Raw genomic sequence first — 12,664 nt, forward strand, 5'->3', positions numbered from 1 at the left:
GCAACTAACTAGGTTAAATGACCATGGGCAAGTCAACTTGAACCTCAATTTCTTCTCATAAAATGAAAGGATTGACTTAGCCTGAAACTATCCTGTGCTTTTTAAGCTATGTTACACAACCAACAATAGTCATGAATCTAGAACCCAGATCTAGAGCTCAGTACTACCTCAAAATGATGTTTCTAAATTGCCTCACACAAAAAAACTATGAAATAACATGTGGAAGGGTTCAGAAAATGAGTGAAGGGAAAGGTTTTATGCTGGGACTGAAAAAAGATGAATAAAATTAAAGAGGAACACTTCCAAGCTCTTTCTATGAGGCCACCATTAGCCTAATTCCAAAACCAGATAAAGACAATACAAAGAAAGAGAATTACAGGCCAATATCCCTAATGAACATAGATGCTAAAATCCTCAACAAAATATTAGCAAATTAGATCCAGCAATAAATTAAAAAGATCATACACCATGGCCAAGTAGGATTTACTCCTGGGACGCAAAGCTGGTACAATATTTGCAAATCAATAAACATGCTACATCACATAAACAAACTGAAAGACAAAAATCACATGATCATATCAATAGACACAGAAAAAGCATTGCATAAAATCTAACATCCATTTTTGATAAACACTCTCAGCAAAGTGGGAATACAGGGATCATACCTCAACATAATAAAGGCCATATATGACAAACCTACAGCCAACATCATACTCAATGGGCAAAAACTAAAACCATTTCCCCTAAGAACAGGAACAAGACAGGGGTGTCCACTTTCACCACTGTTATTCAACACAGTACTGAAGTCCTAGCCGCAGTGATCAAACAAGAAGAAAACATAAAAGGCATCCAAATTGGAAAGGAGGAAGTAAAACTGTCATTATTTGCAGATGACACAGTATTGTACATAGAAAATCCTAAAGACTCCATCAAAAAACTACTAGATTTAATAAATGAATTTAGCAAGGTAGCAGGATACAAAATTAACACCCTGAAATCGATGGCATTTTTATACACCAATAATGTACTCTCAGAAAGAGAAACTAAAAAAACAATCCCATTTACCATTGCAACAAAAAAAATAAGATACTCAGGAATAAACTTAACCAAGGAGGTAAAGGCCTGTACTCGGAAAACTACAGGATGTTGCAAAAAGAGATAGAGGAAGATATAAACAAGTGGAAGAATATACCATGTTCATGGACTGGAAGAATTAACATCATTAAAATGTCCATACTACCCAAAGCAATCTAAAAATTCAATGCAATCCCTATTAAAATACCAACAGAGTATTTCACAGATCTAGAACAAACACTTTGAAAATTTATATGGAACCAAAAAAGACCCATAATAGTCACGGCAATCTTGAGAAAGAACAACAAAAGTTGGAGGGATCACAATACAAGATATCAAGTTATACTACGAAGCCACTGTAATCAAAACAGCCTGGTACTGGCACAAGAACAGACATATAGATCAGTGGAACAGAACAGAAAACCCAGAAATCGACCCAAACCATTACGCTCAATTAATATTTGACAAAGGAGGCAAGAACATACAATGGAGTAAAGACAGTCTCTTCAATAAATGTTGTTGGGAAAACTGGAAAGGTACATGCAAAAAAATGACATTAGACCACCAACTTAGGCCATACACAAAAATAAACTCAAAATGGATAAAAGACTTAAATGTAAGACATGAAACCATAAAAATCCTAGAAGAAAACGTAGGTAGCAAAATCTCAGACATCTCTCATAGCAATATGTTTGCTGATACATCTCCTAGGGCGAGAGACACAAAGGAGAAAATAAACGGACTACATCAAAATAAAAAGCTTCTGCACAGCAAAAGAAACCATCAACAAAACGAAAAGGGAGCCCACTGCATGGGAGAACATATTTGCCACTGACACATCTGATAAAGGGTTAATATCCAAAATATATAAGGAACTCACACAACTTAACAAAAGGAAGACAAACAATCCCATTTAAAAATGGGCAAAGAACCTAAATAGACACTTCTCCAAAGAGGACATACAGATGGCCAAGAGACATATGAAAAAATGCTCAAAGTCACTAATCATCAGAGAGATGCAAATTAAAACCGCAATGAGGTATCACTTCACACCTGTCAGAATGGCTACCATCAACAATGGCAAGGATGTGGAGAAAAGGGAACCCTAGTATACTGCTGGTGGGAATGCAGACTGGTGCAGCCACTATGGAAAACAATATGGAGTTTCCTCAAAAAATTAAACATCAAACTGCCATTTGACCCAGTGATCCTACTTCTAGGAATACATCCTAAGAAACCCAAAACACCAATTAGAAAGAACTTATGCACCCCTATGCTCATAACAGCACAATTTACAATAGCTAAGATCTGGAAACTGCCCAAGCGTCCATCAGTAGATGAGTGGATAAAAAAGCTGTGAAATGTCCATGGGTCCACATTTACACAATGGAATACTATGCAGCTGTGAAAAGGGATATCTTAACCTTTGAGACAGCATGGAGGGGCCTGGAGAGTATTATGCTAAGTCAAAGAAGACAGTAAGAGAAAGGACAACATGATCTCACTCATATGTGGAATATAATAAACAAAATAAACTGATGAACAAAATAGATCCAGAGACATAGAAGCATTAAACAGACTGAGGGATCTCAGAGGGAAGATGAAGGTGGGGGAGTGGGTGGGGAGAGATTAATCAAAGAAGTTATATGCTTATATGCATAACCCATGGACATAGACATTGGTATGGGGAAGGCCTGGGGGTGGTGTGGGTGCAGGGTGGAGGAGGTCAATGGGGGAAAAAGGTGAACATCTGTAATATTTCAACAATAAAGATAATTTTTTTAAATTAAAGATGATGAACTTGATATTAATGTACAGAGTAAGGGATATAAAACAGGTGGAGTACAAAAAAGGAAGACCAATGAGGAAGGAGGTTACAAAAAGGAGCAGAAATTGAAGATAACCTTAGCTGTGACTTACAAAACTGAATTTAGAGTTATAAAATATGAAGAAAAAATTACACAAATCCAAACAGATGACCAAGACTTGATTTTGAACGTAGAACAGAGAGAAAGGGGGAGATACAACTCATTTTCAGAAAGTGGCAAAATTTAACAACCAACTAACCTACTAAAAAACAATAATAAATTAATTCCAAAAAAAATTTAATGTATTAAAAAACAACAGACATAGGAAGTATGGTTTGAATAACAAGAACATCCCAATTAACAAACCGTTTTAGTATAATCAGAACTATGAAACCATCTCCTAGAGCTGGTTTTCAAACCGAAGGTAGTGATCTATTAGAGTCATAAACAATTTTTTAATATAATGAAAAAGAAAATGTCAGTGTAATGCCATAGCGTAAATGTAAACGCTATGTGAAACTTCTATCTGTTTTCTGTGTATAAATATGTATGGTTGCGCTAGGCTGAAATGTTAAGTGTATTTTTTATTCTACATCTTGGTCAAAAAGGTTTCAAAGTCCTGGCTGTGTAGCTCTCATTGGTAAGAGCATCATCCGGATACACACCGAGGTATAGGTCCCAGCTCGGTCAGGGCATATACAAGAATCAACCAATGAAAGCATAAATAAATGGAACAACAAATTGATGTTCTCTCTCTCTCTTTTTCTCTCTTCCTCCCTCCCTCCCTCCCTCTAAAAATCAATAAATATAAATAAAAGATTTCAAAACTTTGTATCATGAAAGTTTTCAAACAGACAATATGAGTCCCCATGTATGTATCAATCAGCTTCAACAATTTCTGGAAGTCATTTTTTCCCTGAATGTTATTTTTAATTGAAGAACCTTTATTGAAAGGAAGTTAAAACCATGAAGTGTTGATAACACAAGAAATATCAAATTTCCTTAATTTATTATGTTGCAATAAAAAAATTTAAAGTAACATTTAGATAAAAATTTCTATATTTTCCCCAAAGACTTTCCTTAAGTAAAGGACAAGATTAAAACTTGTATCCTTTAAAATATTCAATATGATCTCACAAATGGCAAAATGAAAGATATAAATTTCAGATCTTGTTTGATCTAAAATGTTCAAATTAAAAAAACTTATATTTTTGTGAGTTAACCTCTACAAATGATGTAGTAAGATTAAAAATCTAGTTTTAAAATTAAGACCAAGTTCTCTAGTTTCATTTCATCATAAATTTAAAAGTTCAAGTGAATTGACAATACTCAAATATTAGACTGATGGATACAAGCAACACAATCAAACATTAAATTTTTTTTTTGTTTTCCTTTAATCCTCACCCAAGAATATTTTTTCCATTGCTTTTCAGAAAGAGTGGAAGGGAGAGAGAGAGAGAAACATCGATGTGAGAGAGACACATCGACTGGTTGTTTCCTGCACTCGGCCAGGGCTGGGGATCAAACCCATGAAGGCGGTACATGCCCTTGACCAGGAATCAAACCTACGATCCTTTGGTGCGTGGGCCGACACTCCAACCACTAAGCTATGCCTGTCAGGGCTAGAAATATTTTTATATATGACACAAATCAACATTACTGAAAAAAGTTATCATTTCAAAGCTCACACAATACTACCTATTTTCTAATTAAAATAAACAGCAAAGCTGTTTGATAAAGAAAATGTAACAAAAAATTAAGAAATACAGAAATTTATTTTAAGACAATGAAAACATATTTTAAAACATTAAAACTCTCACCTGCTTCTGTAACATAAGACATACTGAAACCATACATTTTGTCAGAAAATAAACCCTTCAAGTTACTTCTCTAGTGTACCTGGGACTTTCAGGCTGTCATAGACATGTAGTTCCCTTACATACCAGAATACCAATGTTAACTAGAACTGTCCCAATGATTAAATTTCAGCTATCAATTCAAAGAACAATTCACAGATCATACTATAAATCTTATAGGTCCAATTGTTCTTTTCTAACGTTTACCAAAGTGCCCTAGCCAGTTCTGCTCAGTGATTAGAGCATCAGCCCACGGCCTGAAGGGTCTCAGTTCGATTCCAGCCAAGGGCAGGCACCTAGATTGCAGGCTCGATCACCGGTTGGGAGGCATGCTGGAGGCAAACAATCAATGTGCCTCTCACAATGATGTTTGTCTCTTTCTTTCTTTCTCCCTTCCACTCTCTCTGAAAAGCAATGGAAAAAAATATCCTCGGGTGAGGATTCAAAAATAATAATAATAAAATAAAGTTTACCAAAGTGAGGCAAACAGGTGAGAGTCATGCAATATAATTATATAAACATTACCAGATATGAGGACATATACGCAGACACATGCTATGTTTGAGTTAAAATTATGGCCATTAATAAAGCTTGCTCCTGCTTGTGACTCTCCTAAGCCTCCCTGAACAAACTCACTCCTCTTAAATTCCACTGTTACTTGAACCTCATATGGCATGCCTGGGCAAATTTGATGACTTGGATTTTGTTTTAGAAGCCAGGCTTCTTGCCAAGTCTGCTGTGTCTACTCCCCTAACCCACCAGGACAGCTTTAGACAACACCTCCCTTATTTATGTTACTGCTGTGAGCAAACTACAGCTTACTATCAAATGAGGCTCTACTTACTCAGGTTTCCTATCTCTTAAGAGTAATGCAATTGACTTCACTGTATTATGCCTTCCTCAACCCTGCCTCTTATTTAAAACAAAACACCACCATATTGAATCATCAACTCCTCCTCAATACTAAGAAGAAAAGGACACATTCAACTTCACAATCACTAACACAACTCATTATATGTTCTTAAAAGATTTCCACTTTATATATCAGTATTTTACTTATTACTCTCTCAAGAAAAACAGCTCCACATTTTCTTTTAAAAATGTCGTTCTAATCACACTTCATTGAAAAAATAAACATAAGAGCAAAACTCAAAAGCAGAGCTCAGGGTACATATAATTTTAGGCAAAGTTTACTGGTTGCCACAGAAAGGCAACCATAATAATAAATTGATTCTACAACTTACCCTGTATTAGTATCTTAAAGCCCTTAAATGCTTAAGAGACAGGGCTTACTAGACCTCCCCCCACAACTTCTTGGTCATGTACATAATACTCAAGTTTTAATTTTTATATCATCTAATAAAACTACTACAGTACTCCCTCTGCAAATAGTTTAGAATATATGTCAAAATATTCCTTCTGAATCAGCAAATAGGAAAATCTAAGAAAACACAAGCATAGCAATGCTCTTACATAGCAATACTCTTTTAACAAAATATGAGCCCTGGCAGGTTTGGCTCAGTGGTTACAGCATCAGCCCGAGGACTGAAGGGTCACAAATTCCCCATTCCCCATCTCTACTGGGGCAGGTGTAGGAGGAAACCAATGGATATTTCTCTCTCTCTCACCCTCCCCCCCTTCTCCCTCCCTTCTATTCTCTAGAAATCAATGGAAAAAATGCCCTTGGGTGAGGATTAAAAAACAACAACAACAACAAAAAAACAATTATGACATGGTACTTTTTTCCTTGATGTTTCCCCATACTAAAATACATTTATTCACTAATCTCCATCACAAAATTCTGCTAATACCCCCAGGAGCATGCTCTACCTCTATCAAAAAAAGAGTCAAAGAAACATAACATTAAATAATTCTTCCAAATTAAATAGTGAAATGTTACATTGACTCAATCACCAAAACATTTTCTGCATTCAAGTCTAAAGAAAAAGCTGACCTATGGTACGAAAGTAAGGCTCAGCAGTAACCAAATCCTCCTGCACAGTACCTAATGCACTGTACAAACACACCATTAAATTTCTACAGGAAACCATACAAGCTACTTCCCTTTTTTCATACTGATTTAAATATCCAATTATACTTAGTATGGTTGGCAAATCAACCATCTTCACACCATACTGAGTCAGAAACAACTTCATTCAAGAAAGTAGAAAGCATAATTAAAAGCATACTTATATTTACTAAGATATGAGAAAGGAGGCAAAATTGAAAAGAAAACAGCATTAAGAGGATAAAATAAAAATATCTACTACACATATTCCAACTCATTTAAGTAAGGTTTAAATGACTGGATCTCCAATATGTTTTAGTTTAGCATAGGGAAAAAGGGCCTAGGAAAGAGGAGTGGTTTAAAAATAACCTATCAACAGTTGTGTGTTGTGTATGTTTTAAAGAAATGTTAACTACCACCACTTAATAAGCACCACTGGACCAAGGACTGTGCCAAGAGCTTTAAATAGTACATTATCTCATTTAACACAAGATAAAACAGAAATGTTGAGTAAAAATTATCAATAAACACTGAAAAATAAGAAAGTAAAGTTATCTAAGAGACAGTAAATTATAAACACATGAATCAGATTTCCAAGCACTACACAAAGTAAATGCACTACAGATTAAAGCCTAGACAATGATCTAGGAAAAACTCAACTTCGTATATGAAATAGTTGGGTATTAAAGTGATATCTGACAAAGTTATAAATATCATAAAGTAAGTTTCTTACAAAAATACATAGTGTATCTAAGATATTTCTCCCCTTTTAAAAAGTGGCAGTAGGTAAGATACTACACACAGTATAACACACACTCCTCCAAGTGACTCTCATTCAGGACTAGAAAGTCAGTATTTAGTAATGAACAAACCCTGAGAATGAAACTTTGAATTTGAAAAGTAAAGATAGTAACATCAAACTAACTTAGAGATATACAATCAGTACACTAAAATAGAACACCAGAAGCTGCCCTCTATAATGTCAAATAATGTTAACAAACTACATTAAACACTTGCCAATTTTAAATTCTCTATTACTGAGGTATATCTTCATTTTGAAGCTAGGTAAAAGAAACTTCAAACAAAATAGTTTGATTCATTTTTAACTGTAAAAATCAAAACTAGCAGCACTGTCCTCACAGTATAAAACAAATAAAAAGCTAAAGACTCTAAGGTCTTAAATTCTGTTTCATGGAAAAATCTCAAAACACCTCAGTAAGCAAAAAATCTTAAAAAGTCAGTCACAAACGTATCTGACATTATCAAGTATCAAATCATCTAATTTGTTCTTTAACAAGCTTGCTTAGGACATTCACTAAATCCAGTCCTTTGACTTGTCTTCAGTCTCCATCTTTTACCCTCCTCCCCAAATACTTTTCAAAAATCTTCTGAATGGAAATTAGATGTGATACAAGTACTCTCAAATCTTTAGAGATGGAAAACCTGCAGCCCAAAATTACCAAGATCTGCTGTCTTAAGGATCTGACCAATAAAAGCCAGTGAACTGAAACAAGTCTCATCAACATCCTCTACCACAAAAAAAAAAAAGTGAGCACTGACTCAAAACTTAAGCAAGTATTTATTCATTAATTCAACAAATATTGGGTGCCTACTGTGTTAAAGGCACTATGCTAGGCACTGATAATACAAGTATGAATAAGTTATAGACACTGCCTCTGCCCTCATGGAACTTGCATTCTAATGAGGAAGAGAATCCAAAAAGAAGAAAAAACACTGTATTAATCCAATACTGACCTGAATTCTACCAAGCAATTTTATTCTCATGGCCCACTTTACTGCATATTATCAAACTAAAAGCATGTCAGTCAATTCGCTTAGTTTCTTCAAACTACACATGTAGTTATGCTTATTAAAATGAAAACTAATTTTGTGAACCAATCATTTTGAAACCTTAGCTCTGAATATATATGCTTCCCAAGAGAATTTAAAAGTTAGCTGCCAGGTATTCACAACTGCACTATTCACCATCAATGGATGAATGGATAAACAAATTGGGGGATATATACAATAGAATATTATTCAGCCATAGAAAAGAATGAAGTACTGATATGTTCTGCAACATGGTTGAACCACAAAAACACTATGCTAAGTGAAAGAAGCCAGACACAAAAGGTCACATATGTATGATTCCATTTATATGAAATATCCAGAATATGTAAATCCACAGAGACAGATCCCAGATTAGGGACTGGGCTACCAGGAACTGGGAGGGGGTTGGGGAGAACAAGAAGCAACTGCTTAATGGGTTTACGGTTTCCTTTTCAAGTGATGAAAATAGTTTGGAACTAGACAGAAGTAGTGATTGCACATCATTGGGAATGCATAAAATGCCACTGAATCATTCACTTTGAAATGGTTTATGTCATGTGTATTTCACCTTAATTTAAAAAAAGTTTTAAAAAAATAGCTACTAGAATATTTTAAAGAGAACTTTTTTGTCACAAAACTACTCAAGTTTAACTTTGGGAATTTCAGTTATAAATCAAGTTTCAAACCTCAACTTTTTTTTTCTTAATCCTCACCTGAGGATATTTTTTCCATTGCTTTTTCAAAGAGTGAAAGGGAGAGAGAGAAAAAACATCGATGTGAGAGAGAGGCATCAATTGGTTGCCTCCAGCACCTGCCCTGCCCAGGGCCGGAGAAATGAGCCTGCAACGGAGGTATGTGCAACTTGGCTGAAATAGAACCCAGGACCCTTTAGTCTGCAGGATGACACTCTAACCACTGAGCCAAATCAGCTAGTGCTTAACTCGTTCAAAAGCCCATATTAGTATCAAAATGGTCTTTTGGGCTTTTCTGGCAAAAAAAGAAAAAAAAATCATTTCTTGGCCCTGGATGGTATGGCTCAGTTGGTTGGGAGGCCTCCGGTATCCCAAAAGGTTGCCAGCTGATTCCCAATCAGGGCTCATGCTGGGGTTGCAGGCTCCATCCCCAGTAGGGGGAGTGTAGGAGACTACCAATAGATGTTTTACATTCACGTTTCTCTCTCTCTCTTCTCCTCTCTCTAAAATTCAATTAAAAATTTTTTTAATCATTTCTTAAAAAGTTTTCATGAGTTTTAAGTGTTATTCAATATTCTGGATGTACATACAATTCCTGTTTACATGATGACAGTCCTTATGATACTTCTTTATTCCTCGTATGTTTGGGCAACATCTTTTTATTTATTTGTTTATTTATTTTATTATTCATTCATTCATTCATTGGGGGAGGGGGGTTCTGAGTAGAGAAGAGCCTTAGAAATAGACCCTGAGCTGACCAATCCTAATAACTGCAGATAAACCCAGCTTTGTGACTTACCTATATCCCAAAACCCCAGCTGACTCTAGGCTGCCTTCCTTTGTTTGCTTTTTAACCTGGACCCCAGCCTGGTTAACATCTTTATTGATCATCTATTTGGTATATAATGTTCTCTAATCAGGTTGGTGCCCAATAAGTTTGATGATATCAACTGTTTATCTTCTTTACAATGAAAATCCTCACTAACTGTTTTTATTTTGTTAAATCCCATTAATCTAAGTACAATTCAATGCCACCTTCTCCACAAATGCAACTTTTCCTCTTTCTACTTCTATTATAACATTCACCACCATTCAGTCTGCCTAGCAGCAAAATTATTTGGGTTATGTGCCCTCCAACCCCATTTCCCAAGCTCCCTGAGGGGCCTCAGTCCTTTTTGCATCTATAACACTACAAAGTACCTAACAGTACCTTCAACATAATGCTCAAATGATGTCAGTGGAATTGAAATTAACTATTGTAAATTATTTATTATGTTGAAAAAGACATCTATGTATAAAGACTAAAAGGAATGATATGACAAATACAGCCCAAAGAATCCTTACACCTAACGTTCGGATGTTTTTCAATGCAACTCTACAGAACAATGTGTTGAACATCAATATGAACAGGAAGTAATTCACCTAATACCCGGAAAGAATAGGGATTAGTTTTATCCATCTACCTTTTAAAGCTCGCCTACATATGTAATAGGGAAAGTGAACTTAATGAACCACAGTATTTCAAACCAGGTCACAGGAGAGCTCTAAGTCCCCAGCCATCCTGTTTCTATTTCCTGACTGGTCTGACCTCCATGTATTATGGTGCCCAGCCTTCCCAATTCACGATCGTCTTTAAAACATCTTCGGAGGTGAACTTTTTCTTAAAGTAAAAGTTGACTTCCAGAACTTTCTACAATTATGAACAAAGAACCCCACTTTCTTCTAATCTCCCAAAACACTTTGCACTAGAAAAGAAACCTAGTTTTCAGAAAGTCCCGTTATAAGTTGCACTTCGAATTAAAAGTGAACCATAAACTTGCACAAGTGGAACTTAACACGATAGCATTACTCTCCCAGCAAAGTAGATTTAACAGACATGTGCACGAATTTTAGAGAGCTCCTACAAACTTCAAGAATGCGTATCTTTCATATAAAGATTTTAAAAGACTAAGTATAGATGAAAAACCAAGTGCGCTTACACTTCACAGGGACATTCTCCCCACTACGCTGGCAAAGCAGCGACAACCAGACGCCACTTGGGCAGTGGCCCCGACCCTCGGCCTCCAAACCCCAGGAGTCCAACTGGCCACAGGAGTCCCGGAGTCGAGTTTCCCACTAGTTCGTTCGCTTCCAGCCAAGCCCGCGGCCACTTCCACGTCGCTGCGACCCACACGCCTCCTCAGCGGTTTAAATCTGCTCTTCACTCACCGCAAGCACGCACACACGGTGTTCCCAGACACCCGACGACCAAAGGACCAGGGAGAGGACGCGCTCGTGCGAGCAAGAGGAGCGAACGCTCCTCGGTCCCGACCGGCCAGGCACCCACCTGCAGGCCGCGAGCCCGGGGGCGGCGGCGCCGGCGCCCCTTCCTCGCCAAAGACGAGTTTGAAGTCGAGGTCGTCGTGGGCGCCACAGTTTGCAGTAGTCATCGGCGTGGCCCAGGGTGCTGTGGCTCCTCCTCAGGCGGCGGCGGCAGCAACAGCAGCGACGGCTCCTCAGCGCCGCTTCATGCCGGGCCGCGCCGGCCAGAAGGTAGCGGCTCCGCGACAAACTTTCCGGTCGGGGACCGCGACGCCGAGCGTTCCGTTCCGAACTCTAGAGCTGGCCGCGCGCCGAAATGCACCAAGAGCTGCCGCCACTGCCAGAGTCGCTGGTGCCTAAGCCGCCACAGTCGCGGTAACCAACATTCCCCGCCCCGCAACAGCCGCTGCCGCCGGCGCGCTCCCGCGCCCAGCCGCGCGCCTGACCCCGCCCCCTATCGCGCGCCCGTCTGACTAGGAGGCCCATAAGCCCCTGGCGCCGCGGCCTAACCCGACAGCCCCGCCCTCTCACCGGCCTACCGCGTGACCCGGTCTCCCGGAGAAGGAAGTCACGTGAATACGGAGCTGGCTAGCCCCGCTACCTCTTGGGAGTTGTAGTTTGGCCTCTATTCCCTGTCTAACTTCTAGCCAGGCCCGCTCACCCGGGTGTACAGTCGATAGCCCTAATTGGATTGAGGAGCCTATCACCGGCCAATTGGAAAAAAAAACTTTATTAGGCGAATCTCACGTCGAGGAAGGACGCCAGAGCCTTGAGGCCATGGGTTCGGTGACAAACTGCTGCAGTATTACTCTTTTTGCCTGGGTTTGGGGAAGGCATCAGGGGCCCGGAGGGTTACGTGAACGCCACTCAAACCATCATACCGCACCCCAAGCCTAATAGCGGGGTCGAGGAGGCGGGGACCAAACCGAGCCTGGGTGGGACGGAGCCAGAACCCTAAGGGTCCCGAGTCTGAGCTCCGCGTCGCTGTAGACCCGCCCCTACGGGGCAGGCCCCGCACTTCCATGGCGGCGCCTTTGTCTGCCCCTAGGAGAGCTGCTCCCTCGAGCACTGGCGGCGCATCAGAGGCCTCGGCGA

General features: G+C 38.8%; 1 protein-coding gene across 4 annotated transcripts in view; it reads right to left on the reverse strand.

Moving 5' to 3' along the window:
* Positions 1-11,972, reverse strand: part of NFATC3 (nuclear factor of activated T cells 3) — an 81,685-nt gene extending 69,713 nt beyond the window's left edge. For all 4 annotated transcript variants that reach the window (XM_016200754.2, XM_016200755.2, XM_016200758.2 and 1 more), the window contains exon 1: positions 11,595-11,972. In XM_016200754.2, the coding sequence (XP_016056240.2) occupies positions 11,595-11,697 (103 nt within the window). In that variant the 5' untranslated portion in view covers positions 11,698-11,972. The remainder of the gene's footprint in view (positions 1-11,594) is intronic.
* Between the last annotated feature and the right edge of the window lie 692 nt (positions 11,973-12,664).

Source organism: Miniopterus natalensis, chromosome 18 (genome assembly GCF_054644295.1).
Source record: "Miniopterus natalensis isolate mMinNat1 chromosome 18, mMinNat1.hap1, whole genome shotgun sequence".
In the NCBI taxonomy this organism is placed as follows: Eukaryota; Metazoa; Chordata; class Mammalia; order Chiroptera; family Miniopteridae; genus Miniopterus; species Miniopterus natalensis.